General features: G+C 48.7%; 1 protein-coding gene across 2 annotated transcripts in view; it reads right to left on the bottom strand.

Annotated features, from left to right (window-relative positions):
• Positions 1-10,805: 10,805 nt before the first annotated feature.
• BFSP1 (beaded filament structural protein 1) overlaps positions 10,806-22,530 on the bottom strand; it is a 37,812-nt gene continuing 26,087 nt past the window's right edge. For both annotated transcript variants that reach the window (XM_061209214.1, XM_061209215.1), the window contains 4 exons: positions 16,061-16,281; positions 13,613-13,698; positions 11,297-11,854; positions 10,806-11,218 (listed from right to left, as the gene is read on the bottom strand). In XM_061209214.1, coding sequence (XP_061065197.1) covers positions 10,806-11,218; positions 11,297-11,854; positions 13,613-13,698; positions 16,061-16,281 — 1,278 coding nt within the window. The remainder of the gene's footprint in view (positions 11,219-11,296; positions 11,855-13,612; positions 13,699-16,060; positions 16,282-22,530) is intronic.

Below are 22,530 nucleotides of genomic sequence, written 5' to 3'. Positions count from 1 at the left end.
CCCCTCGGCACCCTCTCCCCACCGCCAGCCCGCCGCCCCCGCCGGGCACCTAGCAGCGAACCTCCCCCCACACAAGCGATTCCAACTTCTTGCTCCGAAGCTTCGCTCACTGTCAGTGATTATTTTCATTACCATGGAAGCAACCTTTTTTATTCTGTGCCCCAAATACAGTGTTCCCACCAACACCTCTGTCCTATTTGTGACTCGAAGTTCTTTATTTCTGTCATTCAGATAGGTGATATCTTGCCAACAAACCTGGGACAGCTTATCCCCTCGGTTTCTTTCATAGAAGGGAATGCATTTAAAAAGCCAGGCATGGTGACTCCAAGGACGTTTATTCACGGTCTCACCTGAGGACCTGTTACTTAAAAGGAGAATCCAAGATTATAACAGAGGTGAGCTCTGAGTCTCTTAAAGCACAGATGCTGTAAATCCTTTGGGGAAAGATGTTTTGACTTTTAGCAAGATTTTTCAGGGACGTAAATGAAGGTGGCGTGAACTGAAAGGTGCCCTAATTACCAGATGGGGAAGAGAGAGTCAGAAAGCATGAAGGTTGGAAATCTTACCACCAACGCCCACGTCGTAGCTAGTCTCACTTGGCCGGCGTGATACATGTAAAATCTCAGTAGCCTGGCTGCCCTTTACCAGCTGCTGCTCTGAGTGATGGTAAACTCTGCTAGAGATGCCCAAATTACCCTGTGTGTGTAGCCTTCATCCCAGCCCCAATTTTCTGGGGTTCCTCCCATAGTTATCCAAAAGAAAAAAGGCAAGGCAGGACGGCAACACTTCTGGGAAAGAGTAGCTTAGTGGCTTTTAACACAGGAATGTTCCTTTTCTGCAGTCACTCTGGGGCTTCCTAATCTGATGGAAGTGAGAGGTAAGCTGAGTGTCTTCGAGAGCTTTCTGCTTGGGCTTTGCTTGCCAAAGCACATGACTAGAGCGAAACACCTTCTGCATGTTGTGATTTCTCCGATGAGTTGGGGAAACGGCCTCTGTTCCAGAAGAGGTGTGTGAAGGGCGAGGGGGCAGCCATCTCACGTGGACCCTCCCTTTGTATGGAGCCCCTTCTGCTGAAGAGGGGAAAAGCCAGCTCATTCCCCCGGTGACCTGAGGCCCGAAGGAAGCAGGAGGAGCCCTCTGTACGGAAGCACTCAGTTACCATCTCGGCAGCTAAGCTGTCAGGAGGGGGTTTTACATGTAATCCAAAGGTGACACACCCTCTTCCCCAGTCAACCCCCAGAGACCCCATCTCATCACCAAATAGAAATGCTTTCTGAGCAGCTGTCACTTTGTTTTCCTATTCGAGGATTGGCTCCTCATCACCAATCCCAATGCCCACCCGCTCCCACGAAACGATGTGTTAGTTTGATTTGATTCCAAAGAACTGATCAACCACTTCTGTCCACACTTCTCTCTTCCTATGGGAGCGGGTAGCTCAGCCTGGAGTTCCTTTCCTTAAAGCCAGCAACACAAGAGCAGGAGATTCCATCCCCTGAAGGTGGCAACTTGAAGGGAAAAGTCTGGAAAACCCATTTTCTTTCTTTTTCCCCCCACGTTGGCATGAATTTCTGTCTTCTCTAACACCATATGACCTTCTCTATAGAATGCTTTACAATGTAATACTATTTATGATTTTTAAAAGAAATTTATTACATGTTGCAAAGGTCTTTTTAAACCAGTTTAGACTTAAAGAAAAAATAAATGGAAATCATCAAAATTTCATTTCACATTAACAGTCTGAAAATAAACCAAAGGACGTTATGTGTGCATGTGTGTATAAGTGCACACAGAAATATATATACATGTGTAGACTATATACACGTGTGTATATATGTGTATATATCTTTATATACACTTGTAGAACTGTATATACACACATATACATAAAATGTGTGTATGTGTATTTATTGAAGAAACAGACACCACATTCATCTCTAAAAGAATATTCTGAGGGTATCAAGATGATTCTGGCTGGAGAAAAAGACTGGTGGAAATTCAGGTGAAATGTTCGTCAACTCCCATTACTTCACCTCTGTTATCTTGCACCTCTCTGTATAAACATTAAGTGTCTTATATAGCAGCACAGATATAAAATAGTTGTCCATATTTTCACAGTTATGGTATAATTTGTGAAATTAGAGAGTAACTTATCAGCTTCTTAATAGAAATGGCAGGTTTTGATATGAGTATACAGTACATAAAAATATATATAGTGCTATTTAAAAATATTTGGTCTCTATTTCATGTTTTGCACCAGTATTAACACTAAAATATGTCTACCTAGTGAGGTTTTTATGACATCCTGATTCTAATGCAAGAGATAGTTATTTATAGTCATTTATTTTAAAAATGAAAATAAGTGAATAATAATTAATCAAGTTAACATTGTTATTCCCTGTGACAAAATTTTATAAGTAAATTTAAAAGTACATAATGTAAATTAGGAGATTCAACAATAAAACATTACCTTCCAGAAATTACGTGGGATGTGATATGTATTACATAAAAACACTTCCATCCATTCTGGGAGCAGATAATTAACAGTTGCCAAAGAGAGATCTAAAAAACTTGCTTTCATAAATATTCATGAAAGATTTATAATTAGCAAATAAATCATACCCAAATTATGATCTATAGCAGCATTTTTCAAACTCAGGTTACACCCCATTAGTAGTTGTAAAATAAATTTAGGGAGTTAAAACCAGCATTTTGGAATAGAATAGAATAGATCATGCATATTAATGATAACTATTGTTTCCTGAGATTTTTTTCTCAGAAATGTGTGTGTGTATGTGTGTCTGAGTGTGTGTATTGGCTCACAATGTAAAATACATTTCTTACTGGGGTCACAGTCAAAGATCTTTCAGAAACACTATTCTAGAATATATTCACCAGGCTAGACTAAGTTATACTGCAGTAATGAACAGCCCCCAGATCTCAGAGGTTTAACACAACAAAGGTTTATTTATGATTTACACAAATTTCATGGAGGATCTGGGTGATTCCCCAAGGCCACAGATCTCCATTCAGTGACCCAGGGATTCAAGCTGCTTCAACCTTCACCCTTAGGTTTATCATCACAACGCGAGGCTGCGACCGTCGGCAGGCAGGAGAAAAGAAACCATGAAGATTTGTTCACTCTTCTACGTTCACTCTGAAGGAGACACACATGTCACTTGACCTACCGTGCACTGGCCAGTACTGGTCAATGACCCTGCCTGCATGGGAAGCAACTGAGAGATTATAGGACAACTAGTGGAATACTTGGTGAGCACTGGGGTCTCTACCACAGAGAGAACTTGATGCCACTTTAAAACATATTCTTATGTAAAGAAAGTAAATTGAGTGGAAAATATAAGGGAAGAGTAACTGGGGATGTATTTATAACATAAACTATGTAATGACAGCATACCCCTGCATCAACACCACAGCTTGACTTCAGTGTCTGTTCAGTGTCAAGAGGGTACTTATTTTGCTATAACTTTCCTGATCCAGAACTGTATTTAGTGGTCACAAAATTAAGCATGCTTCCAGGTGAAATGGAAAATGGTATTTTCCCAACTTTGCAAATCCTGTGACTTGTGGAGGAGTTTATTAAAAAGAACTGATCTCTTTCAAAAAAAACCCAACATATTCTTAGGTACTGATTCACACGGCAGCCTCTCCTCACAGGACGGTACCATGAAGAGTATCACAAACCAGCTCTACCCATGAGACCACATGCAGTTCTAGCAAATCTTGATAGTTATGAATAAAATACAAATATATTATATTATCATAGTTCATTGTAAAAACAATTTTCAGTTTTATCCTATGATACACTACTGTAAAATCTTAAGAGAGCCAAAGGCTGAAAACACATACTGAAAGGTGTAAAGTCCAGTCTGATCTTGCGACAGACTGAAGGCTTCTTTTCAATACTTAAGTTCAAAGAATGATTTCCCAAAGATTAAGTTAAAAAACTGATCATTCTTATAGAGTTACTACTATGTGTCATTTTTATTGTCACTTACAAATTAATGAGTGGTTTTCATGGGATCAATGCCTTCACTGGTTGGAGTCATCACATGAAAACCACACACTATAAAACCTTTAGGAAACGTAGCCAAGCATTTCGTATTTAGAGAGAAAAATGCTGAATGCATTAAGAGAATTGGTGAACGCATAGCCAGAGTCAGTTTTGGGGGGGCAGAGTCTAATTTGATAGAAATTTCTAAAAATCAGAATGCCAAGATTAGAGGCACTAGTTGTGGGAGAGAAGAAGGGGTTTGAAAAACACTGGGAGTTTGAAGTAATGTGAGCACAGGATGTGCCCTGCGCCAGTGAAGGGGGTTGGTTGCAGCTGCCAGGTGGTTCCCTGTCTCCAAAGAAGGAACAAGCTGTGGGGAAAGGCGGGCCGGCACTCAGCACGTGGGAGCTTAGGAAATGGAGAGTGGGGGATGGAAGTCAGGAACAGTATCTGGCAGTGCTCAGCGTAGGGAAACGCAGACGCTGGTATAAAGGGGATTCCATCCTCTGAAGAGCTCAAGTCTGTTGAGGGCAGAGACCAGTGCACAGGGAGGCCATCCCCAGACGAGCACCCTGAAACCCCATCCGCCTGCCAGGGGGGGTTCTAAGCCCACACACAGCCTCCTGATGCCTTCATCAGCTTCCCAAGGACATTGACACCAGGAGAGGGGGTGGCCAGCTCCTGGAGCTCTAGGAAAGGAGGCTCCCTCTTTGCTTTGCAAATTAATAAACTCGTACTTGAGTTGGTCCACTAATCTCTTGTGCATTTAATTGTCCCTTTCCTTGGGTTTAAAAAACATTGGTTGAATTTGGTTTTGAGTTTATAAGGCGCCAGGAATCAAAATCTGACCCGAGGCAAATTCTCCAAGCCAGCCTGCCAGCTTCATTTTTCTCTCAGGACTTAGAGGAGACTCACTGTGAACCTGAGGATAGAATGAACTTGACCATGAGAAATGTGCCCGGGCCAGGAGACACAGACTCTGCGTTGCTAAATTCCTAATATTCAGCCCTGCGCTGTGTGGGGTAGGATGGGGGCAATTAGAAATCTCAGCCCACAGAGTTTCAGATGCACAAACAGCCAAATGAGGCTGGGAATTCCTTAGTTATAATGTGAACTGTCATCATTTCCTACCATGGAGGCTTCAGGCCACCCCACCCTCACCTTCCCAGCATGGAGGGGACCCACATCACAGTGCCCTGAAAGATGTTCCCCTGCACCCAAGAGGATGCCCTTGGTCTACTCCAAGCTGGATGGAAGGCAGAGGCTGCAACCTATCTTTTTCTCTTTGAATCCCATGTCTTGGAGCCACTGGCCACAGGTGACAGGTAAGCCACCAGGTAACTCCTGGTCACAAGCACACAGGTGAAGGGGCAGGTGTGATGGGTGAGTTACTGACCAGGGATGTAATCTCCTGATAGATAGAATACACATCTCAACTCAAAAACCCCATGTGTCTGAATAAAACATAAGTCAGTGTGGCTTTTTTGTGGCATTTATTTGCTTTTATCCATGCACGAGAGATGGGAGTCGAGCATTTGCACTAATCATGGGGCTTGAATAATGTTCTTCATCATCAATGTGCTAAATGCCGTGTGAATTTTGAGGTGACTTCTCTCACCAGCAACATCCCATCTACAAACCTGGGATACAACCGTTTTAGGATAAACTTGATTATGGTGGTTGCTTGAAGATCCTTTCTCAGAATGTAAGTTTCAAGTCAAGGAGAGACCTAAATGGAATTTTCCAACATGAAAAGGGAAGGAAAAAACAAGCAGCGATGCCAGGTAAGACATGTCCTCTGATATGCAAATTGGATTTTGTATTAGACCTTGCTGGTGCCTGCCCTACAGCAGGGATCAGCAAACTACAGCCCAAGGACCTGATCCAGCCCACTGCCTGTTTTGTAAATACAGTTTTATTGGAAGCAATCATGCCTATTTGCTTTTGTATTGTCTGTGGCTGTTTTCATGCTAAATACGACGGAGTTGTGTAGTTATAACAGAGGCTGTACAGCCTATAATCCTTTATAGAAAATGTTTGCCAACCTCTGTCCTGTTTCTATCTCCTTGGGTGGCCCCAGAGGTCACCTGTAGACAGTTTCTATACATGCCAAGGATGCTCTCTCTGCCAGGGATGTTCTCTGGCTGCACACAAGACCTCGTGTACCGCAAGCAGAAGGGCTAGGGAATCAGCGCCCCATGGCCGCCCTCACCTGAGGAAGGGTGGGAGCTGGTCCACAGATACCCCAGCTTCTTCACCTCCTGTCAGGACAATTTGAAGATGTTCCACCTGGTCTCTTCCCCGTGGGTGCCTGTGCAGGCATCTCACTTCCCAGTCTCACTCTCTCTCCTTCACCAGTCAGGGGACAGAAACCCCACTGGTGATGTTAACAGAGAGAACTGAATATAAAGCACTAAAACTGAGTATAAAGACGTAATGCCTTCTTAATTAGAAAAGCAAAAGATAACATTAAAGCACCACATGGACCAAGGAGTCTAACACCTGCGTGAAGGTGAAGGCGGCTTGTCGGATGGTGGTGGGGTCCCGGGGAGGGGGCACCACCCACCCAACTCCCCCGCCTGCCCAGAGGTGGAGCGAGAATGCCCCTGGCAGGCAGGCCCGTCCTGGAAGACCCAGACCCCTGAGGAGACTGTAGCGAGGCTGCTTCTGCAAATGTTGGAAAAACTGAGAACTGGCTTCAGCTGCTCTGGGAAGGAGCTGCCGCTGCCAGGCTGAAGTAGCACTGACAGATGAGAACAAACAAGGAGCAGGGCCCTTCTCCCTCCTCCAGCCTTTCCCTCTTCTCCTACCAGGGAGATGCTGGCAGAGCAAGAACGGGGCCGCAGCTTCCAGCCCCAGCACTGGAGTGTAGAAAGGCCGGCTTGGAGCTGAGACTGGTGCTTACCAATGGCACGCTGAGCTCCTGTGATCACTGCTCTGACAAACCACCTGCACCTGAGACCTTGTTTAGGGTCTGCTTCGGGGGCAACCCCACCTAATCCAAACTTCCACGAGTTCCCCCTTGATACCAAACCTCCTTCACTAGCAGTTATCTTTGGGATCTCTGGGGTTGCAAGCAACAGAAACCAATTCTGACTAGTGAAAACAAACAAGCAGCATGTCCGAAGCATGCAGTGTAGCTCTCAGAACTGAAGGGAAGCCTGAAGAGCCGGCCTAAACCAGCCTGGAAAAGGGACAGGGATTGCAGCAAGCCTGGGCACAGGGATGCACAGCGGGAAGCAGTGGCACCACGTCAGAACTCCCCCATCACGGGGCAGCTCCAGCACATTCAGTCTTGGCTTCGCTAGACTCAGATCTCCTATTCCAACAATGGGTCTGGTTTGGACACTTGCCCACCCGCAGGCAGAGGGAGGCAGGATGTCTTGATGGTCCCATCAGGGCTGTAACCTGTGTGGGAGAAGCAGCTCCTCAAGACAAAATCAGGGCTGAGGGCCTCCTGAGCTGTGGGAGAGGTGGCTGGGAAGATGCCCACCGGCCGTCTTAGGTTGTTTCCTCCCAGAAGCTGACTCTGACACAAGGAGTCGAGGTGAAGTCATTGACTTGAAAGGAAGCATCTTTATGTAGGGAAGCAGGACAGTGGGACACGGAAGGGAGGAGTCCCACTCAGGGCACATAGATGAGTGGGCTTCTCCATGGGCATCTGGGGCTGACACCGTCCGGGGACTGTGTACAACATGCCTTGGAGTTATCCCAACAGAGAAGCGTGAGCGCTGGGGCCTTCATGCACCTGGGCCCCCAGTCTTGGATGAGTGCCGCTGCCGGGAGGCCCTGCACTGCCCACCTGCCCAGTGTGTGGACCGAGCTCACTCCTGGGGCCACAGGAGCCCCTGAGGCAGAGTCACATGTGCCTGCCGTGCTTGCCTGGGGCGTGGGCCTGAACCAGAGCAGCAAGGGTTGGAGGGTCTGGGGCATCAGCACCAGAGCGGCTGATACGACAGCAGTTACTGGTCACTGACTCAGACACTTGGAGAATGGGGGGCTGGGGGGCTGGGTCACAGCTTCTTTATGGGGAAGGCGGCTTGGGAGAGTCTCGGTCCTGGGCTTGAGGCTGAGTCGGGGAAGAGGCCAGGACCCCTGATACAGCAGTTAGGACCAGCACTCGGGGCACCAGGAAATTGGGACCTCGGCACGTGGCAAAGCTCTGGCGTTCTCTTGTCTTTGATGCTACTGGGAGGCCTGCTCTGAGCCCCCGGGTTTACTTTTTATAAAAACTTGCTTGTTTTCAGAGACCTCAGGGAGAGGAAAAGCCAGGAAATGAACCCATTCTGCAGCTCTCCTGGGAAAAACAGAACCAAGAAGGAAAAGTGGAGAGGAGTGCCAAGAAAATGAGCAAGTGGGGCTCTGGGGTGGGGGGAGCGGGGGCCGGACAAAGAGCCTGACTAGACGCCAAGGTGTCCGCTGCAGGCAGCCCTGCATTTCACACTGCGAGCCCAGCTTTCAGGCTGAGGTGAGCCTCCCAGAAATGCTGCTCACCTGGCCCCTGCCTCCCGCCTCAACCTCCCCTCCTTCCATCGTCCCCACCTCTTTCCATCGTCCCCCCTAGTCCCCTTTATTTCCCCTGCTTGAACAGGCCAGTCCATTCCTGCCCCAGGACCTTTGCACTGGCAGTTCCCGCTGCCGGGAATGCTCTTCTCTCCGATCTGCAAGTGTTGGGCCCATCTTGTCATCAGATCACACGTCACCTCGTCCATGGGGTCTTCGCTTGACCATCCAACTCAAAGGAGACCCCTGGCACTCTAGCACATCTCCCTGTAGTATTGTCTCTAGGTGGTTTTCTCCTATTTAGTTATCTGCCTGCTTGTGCAATTCCTTCCTCTCCCGTCAGAAAGTCATGACTTTGAGAGCAGAAGCATGTCCGGTGTTCCCTGCTGTCTCCCCAGAGCCATGCGTGGCACAGAACAGGCCCCCAATCCATTCTTATTCATTGATTGAATAAAATATAAAAATGACCTTTCTTTCCAAAAAGATAACCCCTGCCTTTTAAAATAGGAATATTAACGGAAAACATGGTCCAAAAAAATAAAAAGTCTTAATGGGGAAAAAAAAAGGTTTGCAGTGGCTGTTATTGAATATAATATACACACTGGTCCAAATTCCTAGCACATTCTGTGCTCCACTAATGGTTTCCATTATTCTCTCTTAAGCTTTTAAATGATATGTACCTCAAAACTGTGCCATGGAGCCGGTTCTCCACTCATCTTTTGGAAAGAACAACAAAGGCATATTTCTTTCTTGAGATCGAAACCTCAAATGAATTCAGAGAAAGATTTTTTTAAAGCTCTAAACAGAAAGGAAAGGAGACTCCATTTAGTATTCTTTGTGTTTTTTCTAACAAAGAAATAATAGGATGTAATTTATGACACCATCAATTTTCTCTAATAATGTGTAGTTGTCTCGCCAGGTACTTTTGTTTAGGCAAATGCAATAATCCGTTTCAGCACATTTATTCACTGTGCTTAATGTATTTTGGAGCATCTACATGGGGAAGGAGTAATTTCTTAATTGGATAAGTAAAAAAATTATTTTTGGACTGTTAGTAGAAAAAAGAGATATCTACAGGCAACATAAAAATTTTTGTAAAGATTCTGGCTTCAAGTAATTCCTATTTCCTAGGATGTGACACTGTAAATACCTGACTGCATGTGTGTGCACAGGAGAACATGCACAAATGTGTAGTATGGTATAGTATATTACGGTAATTGAGATCATTAATAAACTTGAAAACTCTCCCCTTACCAGCATGCCACACTGTCTGGCACACAGAATATGTTTAATAAATGTTGGACTAGTTAATTAACTAACCACTAAAGGAGGAACTACGTGATGACATTTGATTTTGCTTTTTGAAACCTGACCCAGGACTGCAATCTCTGAGTGACAAATTCTAAGTGACTCAGACAAAAGGACATTCAGCACATACTCTGTGGCAGGTGGCAATGGTCCCCTACTTACATCCCGTGACCCTTACCATTTCCATGTATTTCCATGCCTGACGTCCAAACGCCTGCACCTGTACTTCTCGGCTGAGGGCTTTCCTGGTCCCCAAAGTCAACGCCCTGGGAGCAGCGCTCCCTTCTGACTGACTGGCGTTGGTGGGTCAATACACCAGCTCCCTCACCCTCGGGCAGGGTAACTCTGGGGCGCATGTTCTACCCCATCTCCCAGAGCCCCCGGGGGTGGGGGCCAAGTGCCAGCCGCCCACAGGACTGACCCATCTGGTAGCCCATCTCCTTGCTGTTCCTGCCGTCGTCTCCCTGCCCTCCTGGCACTTCCTGAGATCACACCCCCCAGAAACTACATCAAATGCTTGCTGCGAGATCAGCTTCTGGGGGAACCCAAACCAAGACAGACACCTTTGTTTTACTTCTAACAAAACACTCCTCATGTGATCAAATGTTTGTGCTTGAAATGCAGAGAAAACCAGCCAATCCATCATCTAACACGTTTCTGTGTGAAATCCAGACTCTGAGCCTCTAACGAGTCTCCCAATGACCCATATGAAGGGCTCGTCTCTTTCCTAAACGAGCACGGCTTGGTGGCTGTTAACAGAGCACCCCTGTCCTGAGCGATGCTAACCCACCTAAAAGCCCAAAGCCCCTGTTAATTAGACAAAGGATGTGCAAGCAAAGAAAACGCTTTAATTAAGGCTTCACTGGCAAGCCAGACAGGCCAACTATGGTCTAATCCAAACAAGAACGCTCAGTCTTGTATGGTTCGTCCTAAAATATCCAAGCACTTCCCAACAGTGGCCCAAAGGCACTTTCTCCCCTCGAGCCTAGGCATTGGAAGAGCACTTCTCCTCCAGCTTCTTCTTGTTTGCCTTCGTCTTTTCGATCATGGTCTCCACGATTACAGCAGTCTCTTCGTATGTCTGGATGCTGTCAGTGGAAAACTTCTCAACGGATTCCATCACCTCCACCTTCTCATAGGCCAGCATCCTGGGAGGGCTTCTCGCCGGCAGGCTGCTGCTCCGAGCTCCAGGCCCGTCGGACTCACCCTGAGTGACCTGAGGCTCTTGAGACTGGGGTGTAGACGGCCCCTCTGGACCAGGTGTGACTATGGGACAGGGCTCCCCGGCCCCCTCCTCCTCCTTCTGGCCATCCTGTTTCCCCTGGGGACCCTTCAGTTCTTCGGCATTCATCTCATCCCCCTTGTCTGCAGTGTGCGGGGTAGGGGGGTGTCCATCTTCTTTCCCCTCGGGAGGCCCCTCTCCGTCCTCTAGACCATCTTCTTTCCCCTGGGGAGGCCCCTCTCCATCCTCCAGACCATCTTCTTTCCCCGGGGGAGGCCCCTCTCCGTCCTCCAGAGGGGGCTCCGGCTGCTGGGGAGAGGGCTCCACGTGGCTGTCAGGACGCACAGAGTCATCCCCCTTGGAAACCACCACGCCCCCTTTGGCTGGGACGGAGAAGGAACAGAAGCCTGGGTCCACGAAATTGGCATCTCCGGAGACCAGCACATACCGCCCCTTGGTGTACAGGTCAGCGGGGGGCTCGGGTTCTTTGGGGCCTTTCACCCTCTCCTTGACCTTCTTGCCTAGTTTTTCAAAGGCTTTGCTTATCTTCCCTCCGTCTGGGACATCCTCCGGAGCCCCATCCATGGTCGGGGGACTTGCTTCTCCATCCCCTGATTCAAGCTTAGATTCACCCTCTTCTTTAAGTACCACCTGCCCTGGCTTTGGGTCTTCAGGACCTCTCAGTGGTGCCTCTTCCAGACTTTCATCTGCTTTGTCTTTCGCTATAATCTCCTTTTTCCTTGGAACGTTCTTGGGGAGGCCTTTTTGTCTTGGTTTTGCTATTGTTATATCCTGCACAGCCCTGGTGAGATCTTTAAAAAAAAAAAAAAAAAAAGGACAATGAAGCAAATATCATCACCAATGAAAGAGGAAGAAAATGTATTTGTTGAAAAATACACTAATTATCTTGGAGCCCCCTGCCTAGCGCTGGGGTGGGGTTTCCTACGTATGATCAAAAGCAACAGGGAAAGATCCCTGGGTCTGAAGCATCCACGGCCCACATTGAGGACCCAGCTCTGCTGGCCACTGTGTGACTTTGGACAAGTCACTCGGCCCCTCTGGGCTTGCAGAGGGGAGGGAAGCGCCCACAGTTCCCATCACACCGGGTACAACCGACTGAGATACGCGATCCTCCTGCAGTAACACTCTGTGGGAGCAGGGCTCCAGTGCCCACCCAGCCCCCTGCCCCCCGAGTTCACAGGGGACACTGGGATCCACAGAGCAGACAGCGGAAACCCAGTCCACAGGGCACCCTCGCCTCAGGCTTCCCCAAAGGAGCAACGCACAGCTGCCTGGGCCTCTGACGGGCTCGGAATGGCCTCGGCCATGGGGAGTAGCTCCCTTGTCCCGCTCGCAACCCAGGCCAGGTGAACACAGCCACCCCTTGCTCAGCATCCCCTTCCTCCTGGGCAACAAGAGGAAGGGATGCTCTCAGACTCAGAACAGGAATCCCCTGTGCCCGAGGCCATATGCATTTCTTCAGGTCAGCTAAGAGGAAAAACTGAAAGTTTAACACAAAATCTCACCCTGCCTCATCCAGGAGGCTTTCCAGCTTTGCTCACAGTGATTTTTTAACTTCTCCAGCCCCTCCCTCCCTTCGTTAATCAGAGGACTCAGTTGCACAGAGCGAGGGCCTCCCGTGGGGCTGACCCTCAGCGACACAGCCGAGTGAGCAGGCCGTGCAGCCATGATGAGGGGGACGCGGGGGGGACACGACAAAGCAGGTGGCTGGGAGCAGGTGTGGAGAAGGGCTTACTGGCAGGACCAGCTGCCGAATTTCAGGGCCCGCTAATCAAAACTGTGAAGAATGTCCAGACAGCGACCGCACAGCATCAAGCCCAGCACCCTGCACACAGTCACCCGCCCCTGGAGCTGGCCCTGGGTGTCTGGGGACCCCTGCCCCTGGCAGCAACGTTCTGACTCTGGGACCCCATCTCTGCAAAGCCCTCTGAGCTTTCTGAGACCCCTGGATTTGAAGGCACTATAAGCACAGGCTTCTCTTCTCCCAGGCACTGCTCTGTTCCTTCAGGACTGGGGAGACTGAGCTGTGAGCTGACATCTCACAGGCGCGTGAAACCATCCCCAAAGGACCAAATGTTGAAGGCAGAAGCTGCGCTTGCCCACCAAGCTATTTCTGCTCAGTTTTGAATGGGAGAGAGAACGAGCAAAAATTGAGCATCTACTCTGCTCCTGACACTAGATCAAGCACCTCTGCATAAAAGAGTTCATTTCACTGGCGGGGGCGGGGTGGTGAATAGATACAATTCAGTATTCACTTCTTGCCAAAGTAAATGTTGAGCTGCATTTTTTCCCCCCAGTTAAATGCCTCGTGTTCACGGACGGCCTTCCTGAGGTGGCCTAACCCCCATCTGATTTTCTCCTTGTAAACTTTTTGACTCAGTCACTCAGCACCTGTTGGAGGACATCAGTGAGGGAGAGAAGGGACCTCACATAAAAGCACTGAATTTCCGGATGGACGGGGAGTATGAATGCTAAGTTTAGGGAGAAAGCCGCTTGATTTTTTCTTTTTCCCAGGACAGAAAGTCACAGAAGCCAGGGTTGGGACTCACCTTTCCCACCGTGTCGAGGGCTGAAGGAGGCTCCGTGGCTCACGGTGTACAGAGTGATCGGAGTTTCAGTGAAGGCGGAGCTCAGCCTGGCAAAAAGAACCAGAAGGAGGGTGGTCTCCAGCTTTAATTCACTGAGCCAAACAGATGGGGGGGCGGGCAAGAGGGATGCTCTAACGTCCAGCAAAAATGAAAAAGGCTTTCTCCAGATCCAAATGCTCATGAACCACAAACACATCTACACACTGGAGGACCACGGAAAGGAATAATCATCTCTTTGAGCTCAAGTCAAAGCTGTGAAACACACTTCTAAAAAAAATTGTAATTCTTTTGTTCTGGAGTATTTTTTAAATAAGAGAATGGCCAGCCCAGGTTGAAGTATTTAGGGCAACCAGGGTATAATATCTCCAACTGGTTTTTTAAAAAAATAGTTATATATAATCAGAGATAGCGGAAAGATAAAGCAATTGAGACAAAACATAAATAGCTGGTGAATCTAAGAGGATTCAGAATTTCCTTGTTCTGTGCCTGCAACATTTCTATCAATTTGAAATTATATCAAAATTAAGAGTTATATATAAACCAACAAAAGGGGTATCCAGTTACCTTTTGATGAAACCCTGCCTCCAAAACAAAAATTTTCACAAGGACGTTTAAATACCCGTTCAAGACTTATTTTTGTATATGTGTGCATGAAGCATTCACTGTGACATAAATATAGAGTTCAGCACAATACGTTGACCAGAACTAGAGAAAACAAAAGAAAGTCTTGCTTTTCCTCCTACACATTAGAGCACTCACAGCCAAGACAGAGCCCCAGCGAGAGGGAAGGAAGTGCTCCTGTGTCTGGGTGCTTCTCTTTTAACTCAATCTAAACCCCCAAAAATCAGCAAGACTGAATTGAAGAACCTCAACTTAATAGAGAATCAGAGTCCGTACAGGAGGGGGCTGGCCTCAATCCGTTCTCTGAATATCTACAGATACAGACATTGATGTAGCCATAGATGTAGGTGTAGATGTGGCTATAAATAATGGAGACATCGTTGTAGATGTGCATGTACGTGATGATGTAAATACAGATGACTTAGGTATAGATGAAGTATAGGTGTAGGTGTAGATTTAGGTGATAAAGATGTAGGTGTAGCTATAGATAATGTAGATATAAGTGTATGTGTAGGTGACACAGATGTAAATGATGCAGATGTGGATACAGATAATGTAGATGTAGGTGTAGGTGATGTAGATATAAATGTAGGTGATGTAGAGGTAGGTGTAGGTGTAGGTGTAGATGAAGATGCTGTAGGTGTAGCTACAGATGAGGTAGATAATGTAGATGCAGTGTAGATGTACACACATACAGATGATGAGGACATAGATGCAGACGTATGTATAGGTATAGGTGTAGACATAGGTGATGTAGATGTATTTTTAAAATACATTTATTTATTTATTTATTTATTTTTGGCTGCGTTGGGTCTTTGTTGTTGCGTGTGGCCTTTCTCTAGTTGTGGCGAGCGGGTGCTACTCTTCGTTGTGGTGCATGGGCTTCTCATTGCGGTGGCTTCTCTTGTTGTGGAGCACAGGCTCTAGGCACGCGGGCTTCAGTAGTTGTGGCATGCGGGCTCAGTAGTTGTGGCTCACAGGCTGTACAGCGCGGGCTCAGTAGTTGTGGTGCATGGGCTTAGTTGCTCCGCAGCATGTCGGATCTTCCCGGACCAGGGATCGAACCCATGTCCCCTGCTTTGGCATGCAGATTCTTAACCACTGTGCCACCAGGGAAGTCCCGATATAGATGTATTAATACATCTAGAAAATGGACAGTAGACGATGCAGGTGCAGCTGTGAATGATGATGAGATGGAGACAGAGATCTACTTCCCAGTGGAGTTCAAGTCAAAGTTCCATTACGTGGAGGAGACCAGACGGCCTGTCGACAGCCACGTTACTGACCCAACCAGGTGGTCAGAGCCACGATGGCAGCAGCAGTAATAACACCGACACTGAGCACTGGTTGAGCTCCAGGTACCGTGCAGGCCCCTCACCTGCAGCATCTCAATAACCACGCCTGATCGTCCTCTGTGTTAAGACACTCATGTCCCCAGAGGCCTGTGAGCTGAAGGGAGCCTTCTCCGTGGGGGCTTTCTGACCCCCTACTCAACATTCAAACATTTCCCCCATCACCCCCGCCTCCTCTCCCCTCTCCCTGCTGCAATTCACTCCAGAGCACAGGTCACAGGCCACACGCCCTCTGCTACAGACCCACTCATCCTGTCTCCCCGACTAATATTCAAGCTCTGTGAGGTCACGGATTTGGGGGTTCCCTTCCTGGCCACATCCCCACTGCCTAGAACAGGAACACAGGAAACAGTCAGCAAAGATCTGTGGAACAAGTAAGTGACCACCCAGAAAGGTCGGCGCTGTGCCCACAGGCTCTGCCCATCCCTGACCCCACCTGTTGCCTTCGTTCTCGATGATCCGGTGATACCGGTCCAGCTCGTTCCTCAGGGTCTGCTGGGCGACCACCAGCTGCCGGCAGTCGTAGGACGACCTCTCCAGGCTCCTCTCGGCCTCCTCAATCTCCTTCCGCAGGGTGTCAATCTGCTCGTTGTAGAGCTGAATCTCTTCATCGTAACACTCGTGGGCATCTTTGATGGCTTGTTCTAGGGCCGCCGTCTGTGGGCAAAGACACAGCTGTAAGGAAACCCAGCCCACCCTCTCCCTTAAGACACAGACCCGGTAGGGAGACCCGGGACGCGGCATATCCAGTTTTATTTGTTCTGTGGGTTTGTTTCTGCGTTTCTCTGTCAGCAGGGAATCCTTAAGCCACAGAGGGATGTGAACCCCTTCTCCTTACGCTGGCATCAGCACCCTCGGAGATCTGCCCTAGCGGAGCCCTCACCCCGCAAAGGCAGTGGGAAGATGACAACCCCAGAAACTGAAACAAAAACTGCTGTCCATGGAATAAAATGGACAACTCAAACAAAGTACATTCTTCATAATTTACTGAGTTAGCATAAATCTGACAGCTGAAAAATTAGTAAAAAGAAGAACATGTACTAAATAGATAAGATGCTATTTTTACTGAAATAATTAAGGGAGGAAGTTTCCTTGATCTTATTCAATCACTATGGCACTTTAATTTTCTCCTGATTTCTGATCAGTAGAGTTACATATATGTTTTGGTAGCTAAAGGGTGTATGTTTGTGCACACTCGCACATGTGTATAAATAAAATAACTTCAGGGAAACACTATTTATATATTAATGCAGGACAAATCAAAATTAAGGTGGGAAAATAAAAAGAGGTAGCCTCGTATTCACAGTAAGAGCTGTGACAACCCCTAAAGGGCCACAGCGTACTGATTTACAAGCTTAGTACAACCTCATTTTCCCAAAGAGAAGAGATCTAACAGGCATGGCCGGTTCTCAAAAGCAAAATAGAACAAGCAAACCAAACCCACTTCTCCTGGAAGAGAGCTTCTCAAACTTCATCGTGCATCTGAACCCCCCAAGGATACCGTTAAGCTCAGATTCTGACTCAGCAGGTCCGGTGGCGCCAGAGGGGCTGCATTTCTTTTCCTTTTTTTTTTCTTAAAGGATAGTTACTTCTTTTTTTTTTTTTTTTTGGCTGCGTTGGGTCTTTGTTGCTGCGTGGGGGCTTTCTCTAATTGCGGCGAGTGGGGACTACTCTTCCTTGTGGTGCACAGGCTTCTCATTGCGGTGGCTTCTCTTCTTGCGGAGCACAGGTTCTAGGCACCTGGGCTTCGGTAGTTGTGGCTCACGGGCTCAGTAGTTGTGCCACACGGGCTCAGCAGTTGTGGCTCGCGGGCTCTAGAACGCAGGCTCAGTAGTTGTGGCACACGGGCTTAGTTGCTCTGCGGCATGTGGGATCTTCCCGGACCAGGGCTCGAACCCGTATCCCTTGCATCAGCAGGCGGATTCTTAACCACTGAACTACCAGGGAAGCCCGGGTGCTGCATTTCTAAGTGGCTCTCACTCGATGCCCATGGCTCTGGTCTCCGGGTCACACTTTTTGAGTCACGGGGGACTAGACAGGTATCTGAATCCAACCTCACGTATGTCCACCACAAGACGCCTCACATGTGCAGCTAAACGAGCACATTGGACATGTAGAGGGTGATTATTCCTGCGACAGCCTGATTCCTCACTTTATGTACAGATGTGGCCGTGGAACAGTGACGTCCCTAGTGAGGACACCGGCAGACTCAGCTGACAAAGGTTGTCAGGAATGGATCTGTTGCATCAGGAAGTGGGGGAAGGAAGGGAAGGAGGGAGGAAGGGAAGCAGGGAGGAAGGGAGGAAGGAAGGAAAAGAGGGAGAGGTACATGCACTAGACACTCTGGGAAGCCGTCCACTGGCCTGTGTTGTCCCCATGTCTGAAGACTGTCCCATCTCACACGTAGGAAGTGTCCGGGCAGCAGTGTGACCACACTCCCCTGACCAGAGCCACAGAACCAGGACTCAGGCTGGCCTGTCACATGCTTCCTCCCCGGGCATCTGGGAAGGGATCTCAGGAATAGCAGTGACTTGGTGGCAGGTTCTAGACTCACTGGGACACGTAAGCCCGGGGTCTGAGGCCGCCACCCTGGAGCAACAATCTTTCATAAAGTGCGTGGAGAAACTGAGAAAGGCAATTCTTCAGAAAGACAGAGACATGAAGCCAAAAGGCAAAGGCAGCAGAGATGAGAGAGCTGGCGAAAGAGAGAAAAGAGGGAATCGGGGAGAGTGAGCGGCTCCCGCCGCCCGCCCTTTTCCCAAACGTCATCAGCCCCTTTACATCTTGCTCGTTTGGGGGAAAATATCTTCACAGCCAAGAAAGCTGGAGACACCACCCCAGGTGATGCAAGTTGCACCCCCAGTACAAAGACACAGCCACATGGTGCGCCTGGTGAGAGGCACGGAGGACCCATCACTTCTGTCGTGTTCCTGCCGCAAACGCAGAGCCTCAGCTCAGCCCCGAGACAGCATCAGGGAAGCCCAGATTGGGGGACGGCCCACAGGAGGACTGGCCATCAAGGTCATGAGAAACAGAGACGGGCAGGAACTGTCCCAGATTGGAGGAGGCTGAGGAGACAGAACAGCTGAATGCAAGCAGGATCCAGGACCAGAAAACACGTGAGCAGGGTAACAGGTGAGATTTCAGGCAAATCTGTTACCAGGATGGCGTGCTCGACAATGTCCTGGTTCCAACCTTGGTGCTGCGCTATTAAGAGGCTGACTTTGAGGGAACTGGGTGGAGAGTACGGGAAACCTCTGGGCTATTTTTGAAGCTTCTTAGAAGTCTAAAATTATTTCAAACTAAACCAAGCGAGTTTGACCAGGTTTCTGTTCCTCATTAAAAATTATCTCCATTCAAACATTCTCCTGGGGTGTCAAATACCGAGGCACAGCCTCTGATTCTTGGTGTGGCCACAGGCTCTTACCCACACCGGCGTTCACACACTCTAGGAAATGCTTCCATGAAGTAAGGAATTCAAAGGACCCCTTTGAGGCTCAAATCTCAGAGACAAGAAGCCATCCGGAGTGGATGAATCCCCACGTTAAGACTCTCCATTTCCACGGAGCAGTCCTGAGAAGGAAGCCTGCAGGTCACAGGCTGGCATGGCTGGGGTCCAGCGATCCCAGTGTCAACCGGGCAGCAGGAGGGCATGAAAGCTGATCACAACTGCCTTTCATCAAAGCTTAGCTTTCTCCCACATGAGCAGGAAAGGGCTGTGCCCGCAGCACCCGGTGTTATAGCTCAATAATTTAAACCATTCATCAGAAGGCGGGGTGTACAGGAAAACCAATAAAAGCCCCACTTTCAGCAGCTCAAAGGGGGCTAACGCAACGTCTCTGATGGGAGTGATCTCGGCACAGGCTTCAGACGCCGTCCAGCCCCAGCCTGACTGTGGGAGAAAGAAACCCTCGTTCCAGGACCCACAGTCCAGAGGGGGAGGCGGCTCGGTCACAGGAACAAGCCCAAGGTGTCACAGAGCCCACGGAGAGGCCCAGGGTGCTGGGGACATCACAGAAGTCTTCCAGGAGGAGGTGGGGCCGGTCCAGGTGCTGCAGAAGCCAAGCCACTCACAGAGAGAGAAGTGAGGAGCAGAGGCGCCAATGCCAGGATCCGCAGGAGGGGTCCAGAGAGGAGAGGGGGAGAGAGCAGCCCACAGACAGCTCTGGCGGCTGGAAAGAGGCAGGTGGAAGGTGTGGGCCTCTAGCCAGCCAGAACTTCATCTTGAGCTAGGTGACTGTGTGTCTCCGCTTGGACCGCTTAGATCCGGCTGACAGCCGTCTCCCCAACGGGCTTGGGCGGCCGGAGCAGGAGTCAGGCAAGGCTCTGTTCAGTGTTCCCCGGACCTCGCGTGGGGCTGGCCAGAAACGGCTGAAAGATAAGGGTTTCAGCACAGCTGCAGGGCTTGCCTCTACACAGCATGGTCCTCAGGGACCCGGGCCAGTGCCTCACAGTGAGCCCATCTGGAGAGGTGACCTCCTGCCTCAGTCCCTTTAGGCTCCCAGACTCCTTTGGATCCAAGGTCATTTCAAAAAGGAAAAAGAAATCAAGTGTCCTTCACCGATTACACACTGTCTTACCGAAACCTACCACCAGGTGGTGCTAAGGGGCTTTAATGAGAAATGACACCTGCGAAGAGTATACTTTCCCAGTAATCTGACTTTTTTCACTTTCCTGTCACAGAAACTCTCAGCAGATGCAATTTAGAGAACCAGAACGCCTGTCTCTTCTCGTCCGCCTGGAAGAAGTGCCATCCCCAGGGGTCTCGTGTGTGGTCCACATTCAGCTCCAATCGTGGGTGCGGTCCTGGGCAACCTGTGGACCAACGTTCTCAAACTTGAGCCTGCGGAGCCACCTGGAGGGCTTGTTAAACGAGATGCTGGGCCCGCTCCAGAGTTCCTGGTTCCGTGGGTCTGGGACGGGACCGTGAACGAGCATTTCCGACAAGCCCCCAGGTGATGCTGACGCTGGTGCTGCTGGTTCCGCGACCTCCCCCTGAGGACCCTGCGACGGAGGGTTCCAGAAGCATCAGATGCCCTAACCATAGGCAGAACCAGCTGCCACAGCCCTGTCGGCTGGAGCCCTCAGGCTGCAAGGAGCTCCCCCTCCCCTGGCCCCCACCATGTCCCCAGTCATGGCCCTGGCCCCGCTGAGGGGCTAGGCTGACGAGTCTCCCCTGGAATGCTCAGCTCAGCTACTCCACTGGGAAGTCACGACAGCCTTTTAAAATCAGCAAAAAGCCAGCCGTGAACATCTCGTGAATAAGGCTATGGAGGGACCGAGCCAGGAACCCGGGTGCCCGAGATGTAGAATATTCTGGCCCAACGTGGGACCCACCCCTACCTACATCAGTGTTCTCAAAGTGTGGTTCCTGGCCCAGCAGCAGCATCTGGAATTTAGAAATAAAAATTCTTGGGCCGCCCCAGACCCACTGAGTCAGCTCTCAGGTGGGTCCTGCCACGTGCGTGTTTTGATTCAAGCTAATTAGGCAGATTTTCGGCCCCCATGACTTTTGCCCCCCATGACCTTTGCCCCTTAGCTGTATGCCCATGAATATATTACGTTACTCGGCAAAGGGACTTCTTACTCAGCTGACCTTAAAAAACAGAGAGATTATTCTAGATTATTCCTAATTCCACGGGCCCTTAAGAGCAGAAATCAGGGAGATTAGATGCATGAGAAAGATTCGAAGCACCATTGCTGTCCTTGAAGATGGAGGGGCCACATGCCAAGGAAGGTGGACGGCGTCTGGAGTAAATCCCGGCCGACAGCCAGCAAAGAAATAGGGTCCTTGGTCCCAGCGGCACACAGAAGGGAATTCTGCCAATGACAGGAACGGGACAGGAAGCAGATTTGGCCCATCCCCCAACAAGAACCTCCAGATACGGGGGACCCAGGCCAGCCGACACCTTCATTTCAGGGCTGTGAGCCCCAGAGCAGAGAAACCAGCCAAGGCTGCCCCGACTTCTAACCTGCAGAACCGTAAGATCACAAGGAAGTGCTGTTTTAGGCCCTGACCTTTGTGAAAATTTATTATGGCCGCAAGAGAAAACTAATATGACTCATGTTTCATCAGACCCCCTGCTAGGTTTTATTTATTCTAAGCACATATATTATTATAGAGGAAATGCTTTGGCCATATTTTGATAACTAATTCGGCAGATAATATTTTTTCTCAATATAATTGGTTTCCTTTTAATTCTATGTACTTTATTTTATGCCTTTAACATTTTTCTTTTTTTTTATGGAAAATGTCAATATCTTATTTTACTATAATTAATGTTAAGTATGTGATGCCAAAGAAATGAAGGTAATTTTGCAAACTCAGAATTTTGGCAAATACATGAAATTTCCGTTTTATTACAGTTTTATACCACATTAGTTCAAATGCATTTCTCTGCAACTACTCCAACAGAGCTCCTCTGGAATTATTTCAGTCATCCTTAACATGTGACTTTACCAAATGTAAAATAAACATATAAAATTTCAAATTAGTAACTTTTAATTATGAATGGGATAAGAAATAAAGTCATCAGATAATGGCTGGGGCTATTAATTTCCAACAAGACACTTTGTTGAAATGTTTCTTCTGATACCCCAGGTATAAATGAGAACCTTCAAAAAACAAGGGCAGAACCAAAGTACAATAAAGAAGCCTCTTTAGCTTAAGCCTCCCATAGTCCTAAACTCTGACAGAAGCTATATGCCTTTAACATTTTTCTGAGAAAGGGTCCAGGGGCTTCACCAGACTGCTGGGCAGGGGACTGGGGTGGGGGGATGGCATAGAAGAGACAGTGAAGCCCCCCCAGTTAGAGAGACAACGACCTCAGAGTTAGACAAGCCAGTCTTTCTGCAGCAGCTACGGGTGGGGACAGGCGGCCAAGCAGAGAGCTTTATCTCATATTC

The sequence above is a fragment of the Eubalaena glacialis genome, chromosome 13 (assembly GCF_028564815.1).
Source record: "Eubalaena glacialis isolate mEubGla1 chromosome 13, mEubGla1.1.hap2.+ XY, whole genome shotgun sequence".
Taxonomy (NCBI): Eukaryota; Metazoa; Chordata; class Mammalia; order Artiodactyla; family Balaenidae; genus Eubalaena; species Eubalaena glacialis.
This window is presented reverse-complemented; position numbering and strand designations above follow the sequence as displayed.